At 46.9% G+C, this 23,351-nt stretch overlaps 1 protein-coding gene across 1 annotated transcript; it reads left to right on the top strand.

Moving 5' to 3' along the window:
• Positions 1–1,774: 1,774 nt before the first annotated feature.
• Positions 1,775–20,992, top strand: MYO1A (myosin IA). Its single transcript, XM_006859460.1, has 27 exons — positions 1,775–1,902; positions 2,023–2,138; positions 2,359–2,453; positions 2,673–2,777; positions 2,990–3,036; positions 3,168–3,231; positions 3,442–3,540; positions 5,673–5,776; positions 5,886–6,033; positions 6,803–6,921; positions 7,007–7,093; positions 8,589–8,654; positions 8,992–9,096; positions 11,451–11,513; positions 11,691–11,891; positions 12,050–12,276; positions 12,616–12,816; positions 13,089–13,182; positions 13,604–13,753; positions 13,873–13,941; positions 14,206–14,280; positions 17,860–17,994; positions 18,751–18,857; positions 19,736–19,868; positions 20,138–20,290; positions 20,463–20,590; positions 20,866–20,992. The coding sequence occupies exons 1-27, from the start codon at positions 1,789–1,791 to the stop codon at positions 20,990–20,992; spliced, it is 3,132 nt and encodes a 1,043-aa protein (XP_006859522.1). The 5' UTR covers positions 1,775–1,788.
• Positions 20,993–23,351: the final 2,359 nt, after the last annotated feature.

The raw sequence follows: 23,351 nt of genomic DNA, 5'->3' as shown, positions 1-23,351 counted from the left end.
GGGCCCAGGACTGCTATGCCCCCTTGCTATCAAATTGGGATTTCATCGGTCTTCTCCAAGTGGGCACTGAAGTTACACTAGCTAGTTCCAGTGCTGGGTGAGTCCTGCCTTGACCTATCATTGCCCTGCTCTTTTCACATCCCCTGGTACCTGATCTAGGTTTCTGCCTCCTTCCTGCCTCCTTATAGGTGGGGAAGAGGTTCCCCACCTCTAACCACTCACATTCCCACTCCCCTCAAATCCAAATCCAAAGGAGATATCTTCTCTCAACCCCCGTTCTGCTTCTCATCCTTCCCTGCTAAATTACTCAAAAGACTTAAAAATTTTTTTCATCTGGGAAATGGAGGAAGATACTACCACCTACCTCATGTGGGTATTGCAAGCATCAGCTGAATCTGAAAAGTATGAGTAAAGTGCCTGGCTCATGGTAAGTGCCGCAAGATTGCACTTAGGACTGCTATTAGCACCAGTATTACTGTGGCTTTCTCAGTTGTGTCTCTGCAGGAAGTGACAAATGTCCTTCTTTCCTGGGACTTGGAGAAAGCAGAGTGAAGGGAGAAGGAAACCTGTGCTCCCTCCTTGCCCCTCCTTCCATTCCTGCTTCCTCCCCCTCCCACGCTCAGAGATGCCAGCACTCTGGGAGTGGCATTGACCATTGCACTAGTAATTCTGTCCTGCTCTCAGCCACCACACCTACTGTGTCATACAGGACAGACTGAGGAGGGCTAGCCTTCCTCCTCAGGGAACACCTGTCATGTACCTACTGCCGAGGGGCAGAGCTCCATAGTGCTTCCTGCAGGGCCAATACTGCTTTTCTTTGCACAGTCCTGCCAGCTACTCAAAAGCTGGGTGTGTCCCTGGGGCAAAGTCTACACCAGAAGGTTACAGGAATGGTGTAAACGCTAGAGATAGAAAAATAAGGATAGATGTGGTAGCGCATTGGAGATCCTGACAGCTACTTGCTTGTGGGGGAAGCAGACCCCACCTTCATCTTCTTGGAGGTATTCCAGTCTTCAGGACCAACTTCTGCCTCTGTTTTCTAACTCACCCCTCCTTCAATCCCCACTTCAAAAATGAATCTCACTATAGCAATAAGAGGAAAAGAGAAAGCTTTGAAGAACGTTTTCAATAGGCACAGGTGGGCTGGGTGGCTGAAATTGGAGTTGGGAGAGGTAGGGGCTTGAGAGGGGGCAAACTGGACCCTGCCCAGGGCCCTCAGCAGGAGGAAGAGCTTTCTGTAGAAAATTGCAGCACAAAGCTTGCTCAGCCTCCTCCTTTCTCCCCAACCCTTTCTCCTTCAAACACAACTGTACTCCTCTGTTGTTGTTATGTGCTGTGGAGTCGGTTCCGACTCATAGTGACCCTGTACAGGGTTTCCGAGGTTTTACATGTTTACGGGAGCAGAATGCCTTGTCTTTCTCCTGTGGAACCACTGGTAGTTTTGAACTGCTGACCTTGCAGTTCACAGCCCGATTTGTAACCACTACTCTACCAGAGCTCCTCTAGGTGCTGCCAATTTGGTACCACCTTATCCTGGTCACGGAAAGGATCATCCCCCAGACCCTAATGCAGGGAGCAGGGGATTCTCTCGCTGCCCATCAAGAGTTTCAGGACCCCATATTTAGCTTGGGCTTGTCCTGGGGCATCTTTTAGAATCGGGGTAAATGAGGGTGGGGTGGGTAGAGGAAGTTCTCACCTTCCCTCAAACAGTTACTGGCACCTAAAGCTGAGCACACAGCAACAAACTTCCACCCCCCCTTACTCCTAGGATCATTAGCCCCTCTGGACATGCCCCTCCTGGAAGATACCATAGGGGTGGAGGACCTCATCCTCCTGGAACCCCTGGCAGAGGAGTCTCTGCTCAAGAACCTCCAGCTTCGCTATGAAAATAAAGAGATTTACGTGAGTGCATATTGATACTGCTGGGTGCAAGTGTGTGAACCTACCTGTTCTTCCTTGCCAACTCCCAGCCCCCTCGACCCCCTCCTGGCTCATTCCCTTCACCTTCTTCCCTGGCTGTAGACCTACATTGGGAATGTGGTGATCTCAGTGAATCCCTACCAACAATTGCCCATCTATGGCCCAGAGTTCATTGCCAAATACCGAGACTATACCTTCTATGAGCTGAAGCCACACATGTGAGTAGAGAAGCTGAGGGAAGACTGGCAGGGCCTAGCTTCCTGACTATGAGACACCTTACTTTCCCTTGTGCTTGCCCCTTCCATTCCTGGCCCTCTGTAGGCACCTTCTCTTGCCTCAGTCTGGTCAAGGTGGGAGAGTCTGGGTGTTGGGAATTGAGTGAAAGATGGTTTTCTGGACTGACCCCATCTCAATCATTGCCCACCTCCACCCCTCAAGCTATGCACTGGCCAATGTGGCATACCAGTCACTGAGGGATCGGGACCGAGACCAGTGTATCCTCATTACAGGCGAGAGTGGATCTGGCAAGACTGGTGAGGCGCCCTACTGGAGGGACCCCTGGAGCCCCTCTGGAAGTTCCCCTTGTCTCTCTAAGCCAGGCTTAGTCCTACCATGTCCTTCACCAATATTCCTTTCTGGCCTTTCTGACTCTGAGGGGTGTGCAGTGCTGGAATGAGGACAAATTAAGGAAGGTGTGATGGGGGGAATGGTGAACTCAGAAGGGGATCCATGTGAAGTATTCTTTTGAACAGAGGCTAGTAAGCTGGTGATGTCTTATGTGGCAGCTGTCTGTGGGAAAGGGGAGCAGGTGAATTCTGTGAAGGAGCAACTACTTCAATCAAACCCAGTGCTGGAGGGTGAGAATTCCTGGTCTTTGCTGGGTCCTCCCTATATTCCCAGAGGCTCAAGCCTGGACCTTCTTCCCCTGGTGTCCTTATAAGCACTGTTCTCATTCAGCATGAAAAATCTGAGATGGCATGATGACTGGGGGGTCTTCCTCTGCTCCCTTGTCTAGAGCCCTATCTCTCCCTTCAGCCCTACCTCACATCCCCTCTCCTCATCTCTGCAGCTTTTGGCAATGCTAAGACTATACGCAACAACAACTCCTCTCGATTTGTGAGTGACTATCTCCCCTGGCCCAGGAGGAGAGGGTGTGGGGACTTGAAAGGGTGCAATGCAGCACAAACCCTTCCTGAAGGCGAAGGTGGAAAGGATGAGGAAACAAAATCTGTGTTCTCTCTCTGAAGGGAAAATACATGGATATCGAGTTTGACTTTAAGGGATCTCCCCTCGGTGGCGTCATCACAAACTGTACGTGCCTCCCTCCTCCTGCCCATTCTCCACCTGTCTCTTCTACCTGTCCTGGGGTGTTTCTTTCTGCTAATCTAATGCTATAGAAAGGAGGACGATTAGACTACTAAGGGGTTCCCAACTACTAGGAAGATCAGGGATGAAGGCAGAATTAGGGGAAAACTGGGTTCTTCCAAGCTCTCAGGACACTATTTTCTAACTCTCTGGCAGATCTGCTTGAGAAATCTCGAGTGGTGAAGCAACTTAAAGGAGAAAGAAACTTCCACATCTTCTATCAGTTGCTGGCTGGAGCAGATGCACAACTGCTAAGTAAGTGCCTGCCCTAGACACATGATAGAGCATCCCCCAACCTCCACTTGGCCCCTTGAGTTCCTCCCTCCAGACTTTGCCTTGCCTGCATTCCCCACCCTGAAATGTACTCATGCATTGTTGGGAGCAAATCCCCTGACCTTTGTGTTGCCTCCTATTTCTGGGGTTTTATTGCCAAGGATAAGCCTGCTTGTCATTGACCTTATTCCTCTGTCAGTTTCGAGTTCGTCTTCCTCCAAGCTGGCTTCAGAAATGGAACAGCCATTTTCATCTACCATCCTTTCAGATCTTCAGTTTTAAGGAACTTTATCAATAATTAGTGGGACACACAGGATGTTACCAATGTTCAAGAACTGTCAGTGAACTCTAGTTGAGGTTGTCCTGCATTTAGTCTGCCTCACCCAGGACCCTAACCACTGACTTCTTTTTAGATAACTCTAAGGAGCTCTGGTAGCGTAGTGGTTACAAATCAGGCTGTGAACCTCAGGGTCAGCAGTTCGAAACTACCAGCTGTTCCCTGGGAGAACGATGAGGCTTTCTGCTCCTGTAAAGATTTACAACCTTGGAAACCCTGTACAGGGTCGCTATGAGTCAGAACCGACTCCACTGCACATAACAACAACAACATGGAACTTCTACCCATTCATTCTTTTACTGAACCTCTTGAATGCTTACTATGATCAGACATCCCAGGAGATGAGTAAGACAGGAATTTACAGTCTTCTAGGGATGATAGATGTATGAACAGACACAGTGCAGTACAGAGTGGTCAGTGACAACAGACCTGAGCAGTTGGTTATCGGAGTAGGAGGCATGGAATACCTTGCCTTGTCTCATGGGTGAGCTCATCGAATCTGCATGGACTATGCCAGACTGGCTCTGTGTGAGTATCACTGAAGGGCCTGATGAGACTTCAGGCCCTATCAGAGTTTGGCTCCCAATTCCCCCTCTAGCTGTGAACACATTGGGTGACTGACCCCTGTGGATCTGTCCCTTGGGTTTCTGACTATTCTATGCTGGACATGTATTTGTCTCTTTTTCCCTTTCTAAAGTTCTCTTTGGTTCAAGAACCCCCATAGCTCTTAGCTCCCTCCAGGCTTAATAGCTGTAGTTGTGTTCAATTTGTCTGAATCACAGGCGCTAGGATCTTATTTAGGCTGACTCTATTGATCTCAGCTGAGTCTGGGCTGGGTCTTCCTGACGTCATCTTCTCAGGGCCTTTCTGACTCATCCGCCCCCACAGATAACCATCCTCTACTAGGCTCCTGTTTCAAAATTTATGTCACAGAGAAGTTCCCATTAAACTCTAGTTGGAAAAACTCTGCTACAATCTGAAATCATTTGCACAAGATAATTGATATCCTTCAAGCTCCACGATTAACCCAATCCTTTCCATCTTTGACTATTTCCTTGACTCATTTAAAAATAAAAGTTTCTGGATGCCAGGTGCCAGGTGCTTAAAATATGGAGAAGAGAAACAGAATTCCCAGCATTCAAGCTCTCAATTATGGGACACAAAACTCAACTCATGTGATATGTGCTGGACTAAAGATTCACCATAGGGGGACAAAGTAGTCCTTTGGTTCAGCCCAGCATTGGGAGAGAGAATCTTCTAGAACAGGTGTCAGAGCAGGGGAATACAATACCTGCCATTTTATTGGTGCTTAGTGAAATAATAGTGAATGAACTAACCCAGGCCAGGGATTGGGTGGGTAGGAGATAATGTGCTTACCCTTCTTTCTCCTTCCTTCCACTGCCTGGCACCATTTTGCCCTCCAGAAGCACTGATTCCTGAGTAGGATGCAGGATTTGCATGTTTGTTTTCACTATTTAGAACCATTGTATTGTTTAGGGTGGGGAGAAGAAAAGACTAAGGCCTTTCTTTTGTAACAGTTTAAAACCAAAAGAGACAACTATGAACACTCAAACCCTACATATCACTTAAAAAGTTAATCTTAGTGACATAGAAATGAATGATTCCAAAACAAAATACAAAAGGGAAGAACCTAAAACAAAAATAACTCCTTTGAATAAATGAATGAACCAGCGTAGGGCAAGGGATATGTGGTTTCAAGACGAAGTCTCCAGAGAGCCTGACCACGAACCTCTTCCCCTCACAATGGCCTTCCCAGAAGCCCTGAAGCTTGAGCGGGAAACAAGCCACTATGCCTATCTGAACCGAGAGATATCCAGAGTGGATGGCATGGATGATGTCTCTAACTTCAGGGATGTACAGGTGGGTGTCCAGGCTGGGGCCCTCGGGCCATTCCCTGAGCCAGGTTTTGAGAAAGGAGGCATTGGGCTGACACCGCCAGTCCAGCTTCTGCTTTTGCTTTCCTCCTAAGAATGCCATGACTGTGATTGGATTCTCAGAAGAGGAGATTCGGCAGGTGCTAGAGGTGACAGCCATGGTGCTGAAGTTGGGGAATGTGGAGCTCGCTGATGAGTTCCAGGCCAATGGGACACAAGCAAGTGGCATCCGTGATGGGCGAGGTTAGCACCACTCTGAGGGACACTCTCTTCCTGCCCCACCCCCCCACCGCCCAGGCCCAGTATGAGGGTACTGCTGCCACTCTCACACTTCCAGCATCTCCAGCTTACTGTACTTAACCTTGATTCAATCTCAGCCCACTCCTGAGTTCTCCCCAAAACAGACTCATTGAGAACTCCCAGTGAGGCATATTGGAAAGAAAATTTGAAGTACGATAGACCTAGGTTCTGGAACCTCTTTGAGTCTCAGGTGATTCTTCTACAAAATGGGAATTGTTGTTAAGTGCTGTTGAGTTGGTTCCACTCTTAGTGACCAAGTATAGGGTTTCCAAGGAGTGACTGGTGGGTTTGAACTGCCAACCTTGCAGCTCAAATGGGAATAGCCATGCTTATTTCAGGAGACTCTCCTGTTAAAGTAGTCCTGGTGTGGCGCTGTGGGTTAATGTGCTGTATTACAAGGTCGGATTGAATTGCAAGGTCAATGGTTCAAGCTCACCAGCTGCTCCTCAGAAACTCTGAAACAGGGTTGCTATGGGTTGGAACCGACTGGATGGCACTTAACAACAACAACAATGTCAGCAAAGTGCCCAGATCTCCCTTTTTACTACCTCCACCTCCCCAACCCTCCACCCTGCAAGATTCCTCCAAGGCCATACTTGTCTGGGACACCAATCTTCCAGGCAATTGTACTTATGAGCCCCACTTCCTTCCCCAGGTTGAAGTGGGATGGGGAAAGCCTCTCAGGCCATATTCCATTTTCTCCTTACTCCAGGTATTCAGGAGATTGGGGAGATGATGAGCTTAAATTCAAAGGAACTAGAGAGAGCTTTGTGCTCAAGGACCATGGAAACGGCCAAAGAAAAAGTGGTCACTGCATTGAATATCATTCAGGTAAGAGGACCTGTGAGAGGGAGCTGCTTTTGAGCCCCTTCTGTGGCTGCCCATGCTGACCAGTTTGACCCTGCTCCTCCTGCAGGCTCAGTATGCTCGGGATGCTCTGGCCAAGAACATCTACAACCGCCTCTTCAATTGGATAGTGTACCGAATCAATGAGAGTATCAAGGTAAAAGAGCTCTGCTATCTCAGCATTGGCCCCACTTACCTCACCTTTTTTGCCCTGGTTCTTGCCCTATACCTTGAGTTCTGAGATGAATGGTAAGAAGGTGAGGGGTTGGATACAGTTCCTTCCAATAGTATAGTGCTATGGAGCCATCACTGACTCTGAATTAGACATTCTGAATCCCTACTGATTAACTGTATGGCCTTCCAATTTCACAAAGATTCTGAGCTCCAGTTTCCTGATTTGGAAGATGGTACACACATCTACTTCATAGGGTTTAGTGAAGACCAGATAAACTTATATGTATAGTTACCATATGCTCCAACAATTTCACTCCTAATTATACATACCCAAGAGAACAGAAAACACTGACCACATAAAAACTTGTACATAAATGCTCACAGTGGCATTTTTGATAATAACCCAAAGGTGGAAACAACTCAAATATCCATCAACAGATGAATAAACAAAAAATATATATCCATATGATGGAATATTTAGCCACAAAAAGGATTGGAGAACTGTTATATGCTAGATCATGAATGAACTTTGAAACTACTATGATAAATGAAAGAAGCCAGATATAAAAGGCCACATATGTTGTTTGTATGAGATCTCTAGAATAGGCAAATCCATTAAGAGAGGAACTAGATTAATGGCTGTCAGGGGTCTGGGGGATACAGAATGGGGAGTGATGACTAATGAGTATGAATTTTCTTATAAAAATGTGGCGATGGTTGCAAATATACTAAAAATCTCTGAGTTGTATACTTTAATGGGGTGAATTTTATGATATGTGAATTATATTTCAACAAAGCTGTACCATCTAATTAGAATGTATAGATAAAAGGCAGCATGATTGGTGGGATTTGAGTACAGACTTGGGTAAATGTTTGGTTCTTCTGAGGTTTGATTTTCTTCATCTGTAAAATAATCATAATTCATAGGGTATGGTAAGGATTAATGAAATACTGATACGAATTTGTTTCTAAATGCTCTACAAATATAAGGATGGGTAATATCTTGAGAGGATTTTAGTGTCTCTCTAGCTCATACCAAACAAAAAAACCAAACTAGTTGCTGTTGAGTTGATTCTGATTCATGGTAATCTCATGTGTGTCAAAGTAAAACCCCGCACCCTAGGGTTTTCAGTGGCAGATTGTTTTGAAAGTAGATGGTCAGATCTGTTTTTTCAAGGTACCTCTGGGTGAATTTGAATCACCAACTTTGTGACTAGCAGCTAAGTGTTATACTGTGCCACTCGGGGACTCTCCTGCCTCCTACCGAGGGAGCACAATTCAGAAATCTATTTGCACCTTCTTTTTCTCCTTTCCTCCCCTCTTGTTTGTCCTGGAGTGTATGGAGGAGGAAGGAGAATCAAATCACCACTGTTCCTTTTTAACTTGGTCAAGGTCAGCCTGATTCTGTTTGCCTCCTGCTCCAGTCACATCTACCCCAGAAGGGCCTATCCTGAAACTGCTCTTTCTCTCTTTTTCAGGTGGGCACCGGGGAGAAGAAGAAGGTAATGGGGGTCCTGGATATCTATGGCTTTGAAATATTACAGGTAAGGAAGCTTCACCCAACCTCAGCATTGTTGTTCGTTCCCTAGTGTTAGAGTTGGACAAAGGAGCCTTGGTGGCACAATGGTCAAGTGTTAATAGGTTTGTGGTTGGAATGTACTGTGGCTCCACTGGAGAAAAGACTTGGCAACCTGCTCCAGTAAAGATTATTGCCCAGAAAACTTTATGAGGCAGTTCTACTCTTTCATATAGGGTTTCCATGAGTCAGAATCGACTCAGCACACAGTAACAGAGGTGGTCTGGTTCAAAGGGGGGATGGGAGAGAGGGGAGGAAGGTTTTGGGGATGCGCTGCTCTCTTTAACTTGTCTATTCGCCCTCAGGATAACAGCTTTGAGCAATTTGTGATCAACTACTGCAATGAAAAGCTACAACAGGTGTTCATAGAAATCACCCTGAAAGAGGAGCAGGAGGAATATAAGAGAGAGGTAAACAGAATCTTCTCCCTGTTTCCTCCTTCTGAACTGGCTGCTAAGATATATACCAGATCTTTCTCCTTGATCACAATTTCCCCTGGGAAATTCCAAATGGGAACCCAAAGGACAAGAAGTTCCCCTTGCATAGCTGAACACTGCAGCATTGCCAAGTAGCCCTAATTCTCTGCTGTCTCCTCCCGACACCCCAGCCTCCTGCTCCAGAAGGGGCCAGATTGATGGACGGGTGCGTGTATGCGTGTGGAAAGTCCTGACAAGGGGGTGTGACAGCTGTGCTTGGCTGATGGCAGTGTGAAGCCAGTTTAGAAGGGACATTTCTTCTGGGCTTGGCACCCCACCACATCCCTTCCTTTGCCCTTCTCTAATATCTCAGAATTCTTCTTCTCCTCTGGGGTCCTGACAGCTCTGACCCTTCCCTCTTGCAACACCCTGACCCCCGATTTCCTCACCAGAATTACCCCATGGCTCAACATTTCCACACTGCCTTCTGAATTCAGTGACAACCCCGGTTAGAAAGGTTGGGTGTTGCAAAAATCTCTGAGTGAGAAAATCCACCCCAAAGTGTGAATGGCAGAGTATCACTCATCAGACCCCTTGCATGAGTGTTCCCCGTGTGCTCTGAAGAACTTCTTACACCAGAATTTTGGCCAATGTGGTTGTAATTTGTAGAAAAGTGTTTTTAGTGGTTTTGCTTGTTTTAACACTTTCATGATTGAATTACTTTCTGCTTTGAATTTGTTGTTGATACTATGTGATTTCAATAATGCTGAAATCAAGGGGAAAAAATTTGAGGTAATATACATTTTGATACAGTTGTGTGGTAGATAATGCATGCCCATGCTTCAAAATTCAAAAAGCTTAAAAGGGTATATATAAAGTGAGGCATCTCCCTCCCACCCTTGCTCCAACCTTCCCAGCTAAGGCAGAAGACAGTCAAAGTCCCTCCTTCCAGAATTATTTTGTGTATATACTGGCAAATCTGTAAATGTATCTATTTTCTATAAATTTTATACAAATGGCAGTAAATACACTCTATCCTGGACCATACTTTTATCTTTCCAGATCAGTGTATAAAGATGTGTGTGCGTGTGTTTAATATAGCGCCAAAGGATTATAAGTATATTATAATTCATTTAGTCAGTTAGGGAAGTTAGTTTTGGGATGAAGTGGTAGGGCCACTTGACTTACTTTCATCCTGGGAGAGAGAAGGCTTGTGCTCCCCAGACATACTTAGCCTAGGAGTCTGACCTTTGGGACTGGTGTGGGGTCAGGAGCCATCCTGCCTGCAGAACTAAAGCCCACAAGTCCATAGAGTAAGGAACAATTGTCTTTGGGGCTTCTGGTTCTGTACCACTCCTGTTTTTTTTCTTTAAATTTATTATTATACAATTTCAGAGGTATTATGTAGATCAGCATCAGCATCACCTGGGAATGTATTAGAAATGCAAGTCCCTAGGCCCTACTCTGACCTGCTGAAACTCTGGAGACAGGGCCAAGCAATCTGTGTTTTAACAAGTCCTCCATGGTGATGATACTATACACTCAAGGCCGAGAATCACTGAAAATGTATCAAAGTAGCTTTGTTGTTTAATGATGAGTTCTTGCTCATGGACTCAGGTTTTATAATTCATTGCCAAAGTAGTATGACTGTTTGCTTTTCCCCATACATATGGATACTTTCCCACTCTCCCAGTGGGATAATCCCTATCCCAGCCCTCACCCAGCACATCATACTCCCCTTTCCACCCTACCCCACCTACAGAGCTCCCTGCATTGTCTCACTCTCCCTCTCAGCTGCTCTGGGTCCTCCCATCCTACAAATTCTCAACCAGTCTTGGAGAGATGTGAATGTAAACAGAAACTAAACCAAAATATCTCTCAAAACTATGAAGCTTCAACAGAAGAATGGTTAAACAAACTTTGCTACATTCACACAATGGAATACTGTGCAGCCTTGAAGAATAACCATGAATCTATGAAATGCCTCATAACCATAACATGGATGAACCTGAAAGGCATGCTGACTGAAAATAGTCACAAAAGGACAAATATTATATGAGGCTACTATTGTAAAATGTTAAGAAAAGGTTTTCATGTTAAAAGAAACATTCTGTGATGGTTATCAGAGGTGGGAGGGATGGGATAATTATTCACTGGCTAAGGGTAGACACAAGTTAAATTTGGATGACAGGGAAGGCAGTTAAAAACCAACAACCCAAAAACCAAAAACCAACTATGGAGCTTTCTGATGGTCCCTTGTTGGGTGGTTGAAAGGGGCAGCTGGTGCTAGTGAGGCCTTGGGGACTTTTGGATCTATGGCCTGCATGTTGTTGTATCTCCCTTGTCAGGGTATACCATGGACAAAGGTGGACTACTTTGATAATGGCATCATCTGCAACCTCATTGAACATGTGAGTTATCCTTCTTTTACCTCTGAGCCCACTCCTTCCGCACAACCTGAACATCCTGCCCTGCCCTGCCCTGGCATTTGGTAAAGAGGGCAAAGAATCAGAAGGGGGCAGCGGTGAGAGCATGGACATCTTGGGGACCAGGTCTAGGGTTGGGCTGATCTTGTTCCCCTGGTTCAGAATCAGCGAGGCATCCTGGCCATGCTGGATGAGGAGTGCCTACGGCCTGGGGTGGTTAGTGACTCTACCTTCCTAGCGAAGCTGAATCAGCTCTTCTCCAAGCATGGTCACTATGAGAGTAAAGTCACCCAGAATGCCCAGCGCCAGTACGACCACACCATGGGCCTCAGCTGCTTCCGAATCTGCCACTATGCGGGCAAGGTGATGAGGCAGCCTGGGGGACAAAGACTGAAGGCAATGGTGGAGGGGTTGGGGGAGGTGAAATTGGGAATACTTTACCATGGCATTGGGGAGGGCCAAGTGCTGGGACAGGGCCATGGAAAGCTATTGCCTTCAAGCCAATAGCTATCTCTCTGCAGGTGACATACAATGTGAGCAGCTTCATTGACAAAAATAACGACTTACTCTTCCGGGACTTGTCCCAGGCCATGTGGAAAGCCAAGCATCCCCTCCTTAAGTCCTTATTCCCTGAGGGTGATCCCAAGCAGTCATCTCTGAAACGTCCCCCAACTGCTGGGGCCCAATTCAAGAATTCTGTGGCCATACTCATGAAGAACCTGTATTCCAAAAACCCCAACTATATCAGGTGACGTACTGGGCACCCAGGTGGATGTGTTACACACATGATGGCACATAAAGAGTTCATGCACTTTAGAACATGCCCATGGGTTATTGCATGTGTGTGTGCGTGCAATAAGGAGATCAGAAGTCTGTTGCTCATGGAAAACAGCCAGATGAGCTGAGACTCCTGTGGGGGAAAACATCAGACTTTGGTAGCATCAGTAGTGAATAAAACAGAAGATCAGCACATCTCCTTCCTCTGAAATTTGTCCACTAAGAGGAATGTGTATGTATACTTGGGGTTTGTTACCCTGGCAAAAGTATCAGCTCCTGAGGCCCATGCCTTGCTCTACCTCCCCTCTAGGTGCATTAAGCCCAATGAGCATCAGCAGCGTGGTCAGTTCTCCTCAGAGCTGGTGGCCACCCAGGCACGGTACCTGGGGCTGCTAGAGAATGTACGGGTACGACGGGCAGGCTATGCCCACCGCCAGGTTTATTGGCCCTTCCTGGAAAGGTACCGGATGCTGACCCGGAGCACCTGGCCTAGCTGGAACGGGGAAGACCGGTAAGACACAGTGGGGAGGCTGGGGAGCAGGAAAAGCAATGAAGGGAACATCTCCCGGTTAGAGACCAGGGAGGGATGATGCTGTGCATATCTACTAAAACTTGCAGAATGGATTCTTGGGGAAATCACTTAAATCATCACTTTCTGGAGGCTCTGAGGTTTGTCTGAGTCCTGAGCCCTATTCCTCAAGATAAACAGGGTTCAGGAGAAGGTGGAGAAGGACCATCTCCTGCGAGGTCCCTCTGAAGCTTTCTCCCATATGCTCTCTGTAGGGAAGGGGTTAAGAAGATCTTGGAGGAGCTGAATGTGGCCTCAGAGGAGCTGGCCTTTGGAAAGACAAAAATCTTCATTAGGAGCCCCAAGACTGTGAGTTGGAGAGTGCACTTGTGTTTGGTGGAGTGGAATGGTGGGAAGGTGGAGGAATGAGAGGCTGGGGGTGGAGGGGAGCTTTATAACCCTGAATGGATGGTGGATGAGAAATCTCTTCACTGCAGGGACTTTATCTCCTGGTCCTGAAGCCTTGGCTTCCCACCCCTGCCTGAGCTTGGTGCTTGCTCGATCCCTGAATCCCTCTACCTGAAGTGGAAGTCCTTGAGGGCAGGAAATCATGCCTGATTTCCCAACACCTAGCACAGTGCTTGTGAAATGAATGCATGGATGAACAAATGAATGAGTGACTTAACAGGGTGACTGAATGATTCAACAAAGAACTGGAAGCCTCAGGTACTGTGGGTGTGGTGAAGAGTGCTCCTCTCCAGCCTCTCTGCCCTATCTCATCTCTCCTCAGCTTTTCCACTTGGAAGAACAACGACGCCTCAGAATCCAGCAGTTAGCCACGCTCATTCAGAAGACATACCGAGGCTGGCGCTGCCGTACCCACTACCAGCAAATGCGCAAGAGTCAGATCCTCATCTCTGCCTGGTTTCGGGGAAACATGGTATCAGCTGGCCCCAAAGACGGCTCTCCTGCCCCTAGTAGGGAGAGAAAGCAGTAGGAGAGGTGGTTTGGGTGGCAGGTCTCCTAGAGGATGTTCTCAAAGGCCCAATTTTTCTGCAGCAAAAGCAGCGCTATGGGAAGATGAGAGCATCAGCACTGTTGATCCAGGCCTTTGTGAGAGGGTGGAAGGTAATGAGGAAGGGTGGGGCCTCCCCATGGGGTCCCTTTCCTGCAGACTCCTCCTGGATTGTGCCAGTTTCTGGGGAGCATCCAGGGCATAGCCCTGTGTGATGGCACGTCTGTGTGTCTGGCAGTGTGACTGTATGTTGGGGGATTTGTATGTATGTCTGGTAGACTGATCCACCTTCTGCTTTCTGTGTTCTTTTCACTACTGGGGTGTCTGACTGTATTCTCTCCAGGGGTAGTTTTCACATTGGCTCTTCTGTCCTGTAGGCACGCAAGAATTATAGAAAATACTTCCGGTCAGGGGCAGCCCTCATGTTGGCCAATTTCATCTACAAGAGCTTGGTAAGTGGTGGGGCCTGAGGGTGGGAGCTGGGGTGGAGGAGAGAGGGACAGGTTTGAAAGAGGAAGATGTGGGGTTTGAGGTAGCAGTCTTCCAGGAGCAGCCCCAGTGCTTGGGGCCCAGGGGCAGAATCAGAAAGCATTTGGGTTACGTGGACATTCTAGGCAACTTCTGGGCTAGAAGAGATTCCAACACACCTAGGTTCTGATCCATGGGCAAATAGGCCTCAAAAGCGAATGGTGCTAAATGTTTTAACAAAACTGTTAGAAAGGAGAAGCTTTATTGATAAGCAGAGCAAGGAAATATGTAGGGCTGACTAGTCCAATATTAAGAGCCTTTCCTGCATTCTCTTCCTCCCTTCCTAGGGGAGTTTCTTCTTCCCGGCCTTTTATGACCTCTCTCATCCTGGCTTCAGTATGTCTGCTTCATGGAGTATGTGTTCTTTCCCTATATACCTGAGACTTGTCATCTGATTTTGCTCTTATCTCCTGACTGAGCCCCTTTTACCCTTTCTTTCACCTATCAGACAGCTGCTGAATGTCAACCCAGAAGCCACTGGGTTTAGGCCAATATGTAGGGGTTTGAAAAAGTTAGTGGGAAAATTCCATTATTTTGTTTGTTTGTTTTTGCATTGGGCAAATCTGCTGCACAGGAACTTTTTATTTATTTATTTATTTTTATTAAATGTTTTTATTTTGGATTGAGTGAAAGTTTACAGGGCACATCATCAGCTTCACATTCAACCATTCATATAGCTTGTTTCATTACATTGATTATTATCCCCTCCATATATCATCAGTTAACAGTGTTTCTCTCTATCCTCTTTAGCTTTTTTTTTTTTTTTTTTTCGGGGGGGGTGTATGTGGGGGGAACTTGCCTCTTTGGAATTTACAGTCTCGGCTTTTAGGGAAGGTCCATTATTTTTTAATAACCTTTTCTTGTGAACTTTTTGAAGCCCCTTTGTATTTTAATAAATCATACCTCCAAAAAACAGAAGGGGTACCTGGGCATGGATTCTTCCAGTGTTTCTGACTATAATGATAATACCTACTGTCTTCTGGGAGTCCTGGTGTGGCACTGTAGGATAAGCACTGGATTGCGAACCACAGGGTCAGCAGTTTAAACCTACCAGCCGCTCCTTAGAAACCCTATGCAGGGTCACTATGAGTTGGAATCGATTACATAGCCCCTAACAACAACAACAATTATCTTCTGAGCACTTACTACTATGCACTAAGCTGTTTGCATGCATTAACTCATATTGTAATGTTATTAGCACTTCTGTGAGGTAGGGCCTATCCTTTTCCCCATTTTATAAGTAAAAAAAGCTAAGGCTCGAAGAAGTTACAAACTTGCCAGGGCCACTCACAAGCTGGTAAATGGTAGAGCTAGGATACAATGTTCTGACTCCAGAATTTTTAACCGTTGCGTAATGGGAGAGAGACCTGGCTGCAATCTACTTCCAAAAAATCAACCATTGAAAGCCCTATGACCCACTTGGGGTTGCCATAGCATCTGGAACTGGAAATACTGCCCCCAACTAATACTGGCAGAAGCTAGGGGCAAGAGGGCTGTATAGAGATGAGCAGCAAACCTTCAGAGACTCCACACTGATTAGAGCAAAGGGATTGTGGGAAATGTTCAAGAATGTTGAATTAAATTAAATGAGACCAAGGATTGAAAACTTCAAGGTGGATTGGAGGCCTCCCCAGGCCAGATCCTGTGGGTCTGTAGTGGAACTCCAAAGAGTTGGATGACTCCTGAGGGTTAGACTGTGCTCTGCCCTTTTCTATTTTAATTTTCTTAACCTATGTCTTAGGAAAAGGTTTTCCTCATCCTAAGACCTTGGGAGTTCCCAAGATGAAGTCATTTTCCGGACAACATTCTATCCCATAAAGTTAGGTGCTCTCTGGAATAGACTTGAGGAGACTAACTAGCTACAACGGGGAAGCTTGATTGAATCTTGGTGGAGCATTAAAAATAAAGACAAGGCTATAAGGACATGTATATAAGTTATAATGGGCACGGGGAGAAATTTGAGGGTGCACTGATTGCTGTTGGATGAGGGTATCTAGTTAATGCTGGTTTTCTTAGGTGTGGCAATGGAATTATGATTATGTTGGAGAATGTTCTGGTTCTTGGGCAATGCATGATGAGGTTTTAGGGGCACATGTCATGATATCTGTAATCTACTTTAGGGTGTTATGTGTGGATTTAAATGCATATATGTGTGTGCATTTTATCTGTTTATGTGTACACGTGCGTGCACGCATAACACCCACACAGAGAACAAGTGAGAGCAAATAGTGCAAGATAGTAATAGTTGGTGAATTTAGCAAATGTTCATTGTGCTGGTTTTTCAACTGTTCTACAAGCTTGGAAATGTGTTAAATAAATTAAATTAAAAGGAGACTTAAGTCAGGTTATGTAACTGTTCTGCTCAAAACTCTCTAATGGTGTTCCATTTCCCTCCAAATAAGAGCCTAGATCCTTACTATAGTCTATGGAGCTGTTAGTGGTGGTCTGCCCCTGATTTACTCTCTAATTGTCTCTCTTGCTCAGTTTACTGCAGCCCCACTTGCTTGCATTTTGTATTTGGAACCTGATACCACTCATTCCTGCCTCAGGCCCTGCCTTTTTATCATCAGAGCAGACAGCATTATTGAGCACTATATCATACATTTATTTGCTTGTGGTCTGTTTCCCACCTCACTCCCCAGTAGAGTGTAATAAAGGCTCAATGAGAATAAAGGCTTTGCTCCCTTCACTGTTGTGTGCCAGGAACAAAGTAGATAATCAGTGCATGTTGAATGTTAAAAAGAAAACAATGAAAAACCTTGCTGAAGCCCTGAGATGCTGCATTCCAAGGACTCACTGTCAAGAAGAGGGTAAACAGATAGCTGTTGTACAAAGACAAAGGTATAGATAAGTGCTCTGGAGTTCTGTTCCTGGTCAAGGGAATCAGAGAAGGCTTTGAGCTGAATCTCAAAGCATGGGCAGAATGTGAGTTGGCAGAGTTGATCTGAGAGGTCCAATATGAGCAAAGAAGGCACAGTAATAAAGCATGGGCTGGGTATAGGGTATGGCATGTCTGGTGGGGTTCCAGGAGAATGCAGGGGATCTTGTGGCATGGAGTTGGACTCTAAGTGGAAGAATCTGAATGCCAGGTTGAGGTGTTTGGGCTTGAAGGATCAGAGAGAAGATTTGGTACCTGTCTAATAACCAATGCAGGCAGTGGCTGACGGTTGTAGGTGAACCGACAATAAAGGGAAGTCACAAGAGCAAAACACTTAGGCCAGTTTTTATATTGGTTCTTCCCACCTCAGTGCCCTGGGTAGTAGGTTTCTGGTTGGAACCAATCCTTCCCTCCCTCCAGTCTCCCATTCATGCTGTTACTTCTCAGGCCCAAGCCTCCACTTCATGCTGAAAGAGATGTAGGAAGATGACTTCTATCTACTCAGTGCCTCTGTTGCTTCCCACTATGGGTGGCTTTCCTTCTTTTAACTGGATCTGGATGTGAACTCACCCATCAGAAGTATCTCTTCTCATCACTGCCCCCCATGTCCCCTGCTCCTATCCAGGCACAGAAATTCCTACTGGGGCTGAAGAATAATCTGCCGTCCACCAAAGTCCTGGACAACAAGTGGCCAACTGCTCCTTACAAAGTTTTCAATGTAGCTAATCAGGAGCTGCGGCAGCTCTTCTATCAGTGGAAGGTGAGGAGGCCCAGGGCAGCATCTCCTGATGCTGAGGCAATTTTCCTTTCATTTGTTCTTTTTGTTCTTCCACATGAGAAAGTCTCTATTGTACCACTACCTAAAGTTATATTTTAAAGTTGTTGTGCTATTTCCTGCAAACTCACATGAAAATTTACTTTCTAGAAGCCAAAATTATTAGCATAATATTGGGATTAAAAATCAAATACTGTGAGAAGGAATGTGGGGATTAGATTTCTTGTCTCTGTGTGCCTGCCTCAGAGTAATGTTTGGTTGCAAATGTTTTCTTGCTTCCTTTTCCTATAGGTCACTTTCTATTGTATTTACGTTTTCACACTGCTAAGTCTTCCTATGCAGGCGCTTGATATAGTCTTTCATTTGTTAGGTAGTATCATTTGTTCTTTTATTCAGGAAAGACTTAGGCCTTGCGCTGTGTGCTGCTGGTGTGGCCCTTGTGGTCCTTTTCTAGTTGACTGACTCTACTCACCTCCCCCAACAGCCCCTCTACCCCTACCCTTCTCCTCAGTGTGCCTCTAACCCCTCCCCCTCCTCTCCTCGGGTGACTAGCACCTGCCCTGATCCCTATTGTATTTTTCTTCTGCCATGTCTGCCCTAGTATCCTCTGGTCCCTGTCCCTCACCTTCCATGTCTCTCAGCTCCTACTCCTTTCCTGAGTGTCCTCCCCGCAGACCTCCCCCACCCCACCCCACCCTTCTCCACCTGAGACCTTAGCTCCTGCCTTCCCCTCTTCACCAGTGCAAGAAATTCCTGGATAAGCTGTCCCCAGTGCAGGTAGAGGCCCTGAAGGAGAAGCTCTGTGCCAGTGAGCTGTTCAAAGACAAGAAGGCATCCTACCCCCAGAGGTGAGGGCCTCCAGACCCTGTGCAGCACCTTCTTCAAGTACAAAGAGAAGATTTCCTAAGTGGGGCCCTCCTGCCCCATCTACATAAACAGTGCTTTTCACACTTGGGTGGCCATCAGAATCACCTGGAGGACTTGTTAGCAGCTGTACCTCCCCACCCTTCAGAGTTTCTGATTTAGCAGGGTGAGGTGAGACCTAAGAAGGTTTTTGGGTTTTTGCTTTTCCTTTTCTTTTAATTTTGGTGAAAATATCCACAGTAGAAACACATACCCTTTCATCATTTGGTACATGGGCAGTTCAAAGACATTGCTCCTATTCTGTCACCATTCTTACTTTTGCTTCTCATACTGGGTTGACCAACCTTAACTTAGACTCACTGCATGCTAAGCTGTTCCCCAAGGCTTTAGAGTTACTATTGATAACGTAGGTTACCTGTTGGGCTGCTAACCTCAAGGTCAGTGGTTTGAAGTTGCCATCGGTTCCACGGGAGAAAGATGAAGCTTTCTGCTCCTGTAAAGATTTACAACCTCAGAAACCCTGTGCAGGGTCACTGTGAGTCAGAACTGACCCCATGGCATGCCAACACCACCACCATTGACAAGTAAAGGAGCCCAGTATTCCTGGTGAACTGTCTTTGCTAATTTAAAAATAGGTACACCGTGTTCAGGTTAAAAGAATTGGCTTTTCTGATAAGTTCACAGGTGATGCTGATTCTGTTGATCTGGGGCCAGACTCTGAGAAGCGCTGAGCTAGAGGATGGGATAGAGGGCGGGTCGGGTGTGGGAGGACTAAGAGAGGAACTCTGAGGGAAATCACAGGGCCTTGGGGATCAGTGATAAGGATCTTGTCCTCACTGTATGCCCTGCTGTATGTCCTTAGTGTCCCCGTTCCATTCCGCGGTGACTACATTGGGCTACAAGGGAACCCCAAACTACAGAAGCTGAAGGGTGGGGAAGAAGGACCTATTCTGATGGCAGAGTCTGTGAGAAAAGTCAACCGTGGCAATGGCAAGGTAAAGGCCTGACTCCTGAACTCCTCCCAAAGCCTGACCCCCAGCTGTAGGGCTGGCCCCTAGGGGCAAGATTGAGAGGGCTGGGGGTGTGTCTTGGGTTCTCCTTTGCTTAATTAAGCCTCTGACACTGAGTGGAGTTATTGTTAAGTCAGTTCCAACTCATAATGAACTCATAGGGTTTCCCAGGAGCAGTTGGTGAGTTTGAACCGTTGACCTTGTGGTTAGTAGTTCAGTGTTGCTTTTCCTCACCCTTTCCTGTTCTGTCCTAGACCTCCTCTCGGATTCTTCTCCTGACCAGGAGACATGTGATTCTCACAGACACCAAGAAGTCCCAGACCAAGACTGTCATTGGGCTGGACAATGTGGCTGGGGTATCAGTCACCAGCCTCAGGGATGGACTGTTTAGCTTGCATATGAGTGAGGTACCAGGGCCAGGCTGGGGCAGGGCCTGGGACTAGAGAAGGTGCTGCTGGCTCCCTGGGATTAGAGGTGACAGTGACCAGACCCCACACTCTGGGTCTGTTCCTTCATCCTCTGATGTTTCTTCCCTTTGATGAAAGTGAATCCCTTCACTGGTATTTTTTTCTTCCTAAGCTATCATCAGTGGGTTCTAAGGGAGACTTCCTGCTGATCAGTGACCATGTGATTGAACTGCTGACCAAGATGTACCAGACTGTGCTGGCTACCCTGCAGAAGCAGCTGCCAGTCACCATGACTGAGAAGTAAGGCTGTGAGCTGGGGGCAAGGGAGCTGACCAAACTGTTGGTCACTGTGACCGGCAGAAATGGATGTAGGCAGAAAGTGGGCCTTACCAGGTCAGGGTAGGGCTGGGAGGTGTTTCTTAATCCCCACACTAAGTTCTCTGATGAAGCTCACAGGGCATGGACTTGTCTCAGGCAGGGGAGGAGAAGCCTTCACAAATTGGGGGGTGGAGTGGAGTCAGGTGTTTAGAGGGAGTGGGGATCAGCTTTGTCTTTCTGTCTGTTCCCCTCTCCAGGTTCTCAGTGAGGTTCAAGCAGAGCAGTGTGGCTGTTAAAGTCACCCAGGGCCCTGCAGGTGGTGGGAATGGCAAGATAAGCTGCAAGAAGAAGGGGAGTCATAACCTGGAGGTGACTGTGCAGTGAGGCGGGGCCTAACGCTGAGACCGCAACTTCCTCCTGGACCTGAACCCACTGTCCCTCCACCCACCTGTTTGGGAGAGTCTCATGGTGGGGCTGGGATTGTTGATTGAAGAACCTTTGAAGAAGTTCTTTCTTCTCCCACATCTTCCTAGTCTTCTCCTCCAAACTTAGGGTCCCCCTATCCCTGCTCCCAGCTTCTTTGCCCTGATATAAAGTGGGCACTAATAAAACATGTGATTTCTGAAAGGTTTGGACCAGCGCATTAATCTGCAGCACCACACCAGGACTCCACAAGGCTCTTCGGAGCCAGCTAAAGCATAAAATAAGAATGGTCACGGAGGGAAATTACCTCTGGGCTCCTTGACCCGACTGAGCTCAGTCAAGGTTTGGAGAGGCTGGGGTGTGAGGGAGGGGAAGAGAAGGCCAGCAGGGATGGAGCGCTGGTGGGTCGCAGGTGGCCACTGGGCTGATTCATTAAGTGTGTCCCTGGAGCAAAGAAGTGAGAATCCCTGTTTTGGTGGAAACAGATCTTTTGGAGAGTTTGCCTGAAAAGAGGCCCAGGTAAACTGAGGTGAGCTGGGGAAGGCAGGGTCACCTACCACCAAGCTTGGCACCAGTCTGCTCACACCTACCTCCCTGGCACCCCCTCTCTTGCCAGACACCTGGAACATCAGACTGCTGCAAACAACTTTTTTATTTAAAATGTATTTTATTGTTGTTGAGAAGATACACACACACACACACACAAACCGCAGTCAACGGTTTCTACGTGCACACTTCAGTGTATTGGTTCCAGTCTTTGAATGGGGTAACTAGGCTCATCTTTCTTATGTGAGTAGATCCTCCTCCATTAACTCGCTGCCCCCTAAGGTTCCTGTCTAATCTTGGTCAATTTGATTCCATAGAGATTGTTGTTGTTGTTCAGTACTGTCGAGTTGATCAAGACCCGTAGCGATCCTGTATAGGGTTTCCAAGGAGCAGCTGGTGAGCTTGAACCACTGACCTTGCAGTTCAAATGACTTTATAGTCTGACCCAAGGTGCTCCTCCAGGACTCTAGATAGTTCTTAAAAGAACATAAATCTCAAGCCAGACCTTTTTGAAACTATTGTTTAGTTTTAAGAAGACTTTAGGGGATATTTTTGGTTTAAGATTTAGAGATTATCCCAGGGCAATAGCTTCAGGGGCTTGTGGCCTCCATGGCTCCAGAAAGTCTGGAGTCCATGAAAATTTGAAATTCTCTTCTGCATTTTTCCCCTTTGCCAACAGCTATTTGGTAATCATTGTCCCACAGCTGGGGCTTGCAGCTGGTGGCACTTGGGCAGAAGGAGTCACCTCCACCCCCATGCCCAGACTCGCTCATCTCTGATTCTATCTCTTTCCTCATAAATTTTCCCTGTGTCATTGTTGCTATCTTTTTCTCTGTCTTCAACTGTCTTGTACCTCATTGTCCCTGCTTCTGTGGGCTCTTAATATCAACACATAATATTTTGTATAATGCTTTCAATATTTTTATGCCACCTTTCCTATCATCTCCTCATACGTTTCTGTTTTATCCGAGCCTTTCATGTTCTCAGTCTCTACCTTTGGGGAAGGACAAGCAGCTCATGTATTTACAGTATTTAGATCTGTGCTCTGAAAGTGTTACAAATGGCTGCCTTTGTTTCTGACTCCAGAGGTCTCTTCCCGATCTCTTAATCCCCTGCTTCCTCCCTGTCCCTGTCTTTGTTGAGCTCCTTGTACCATGAGGCTGGGGTCTTTCCCTGCATCAGCTCCCACTCCCATCAACACACTGCTCACGGCCCCAGGCAATCATGCCGGCGAGGGAGCCCTGATTAACTTCTCCCCTTGCTTACAGATTAATCTTGCTCTTGGCTCATGACATACCCTGCTCTGAGCTGAAAGCGTATCTTGGGTCTAGCCTTCTCCGACTCCTGGCAGCCCCCCCCCCCCCACCGCCCCACCGCCCCCCAGTCCTTGACTTCTCAGAATCAGGCTGAGGAGATCCTATCTGGCAGAGAGTGGGGTGGGTGGCTCCAAGCCTGACCACCCCCGCTCTCTCGCCTCATCTCCTGCTCCCAGGGCCCAAATTGTCGTCACTTTCCCGGTGAAGTGTCTGGTCATTTTCAGAAGCAATTTCAGGAGAATATGCAGCTGCTGCTCCCTACCCTACTTTTCCTTTCCTGGGGCTAAAGGCCCTGTCAGCTCTCTGGTCTCGGGTGGGTGGGTAGAGGAAACCGGTCACGCTGACTGAAGCTAGTTCAGGGAAATGGGGCTCCTTGCCCTCTCCTCGATTCTTCTGCCTTTCCTCTTTGTCTCATCTTTTGGGGCCCAGGAGCATCTCTTTTTATCGCCTGCAACCTC

Source organism: Chrysochloris asiatica, unplaced genomic scaffold (genome assembly GCF_000296735.1).
Source record: "Chrysochloris asiatica unplaced genomic scaffold, ChrAsi1.0 scaffold00033, whole genome shotgun sequence".
Classification (NCBI taxonomy): domain Eukaryota; kingdom Metazoa; phylum Chordata; class Mammalia; order Afrosoricida; family Chrysochloridae; genus Chrysochloris; species Chrysochloris asiatica.
The sequence above is the reverse complement of the archived record's forward strand: the minus strand, read 5'-3'. Positions and strand labels throughout refer to the sequence as shown.

Excerpts from the sequence above, each read along its gene's own strand:
- MYO1A (XM_006859460.1), top strand. The coding sequence starts at position 1,789 with ATGCCCCTCCTGGAAGATACCATAGGGGTGGAGGACCTCATCCTCCTG. Across the intron at positions 17,995-18,750 it reads AGCTCTTCTATCAGTGGAAG|TGCAAGAAATTCCTGGATAA; the intron begins GTGAGGAGGCCC and ends CCTCTTCACCAG. Across the intron at positions 19,869-20,137 it reads TCAACCGTGGCAATGGCAAG|ACCTCCTCTCGGATTCTTCT; the intron begins GTAAAGGCCTGA and ends GTTCTGTCCTAG.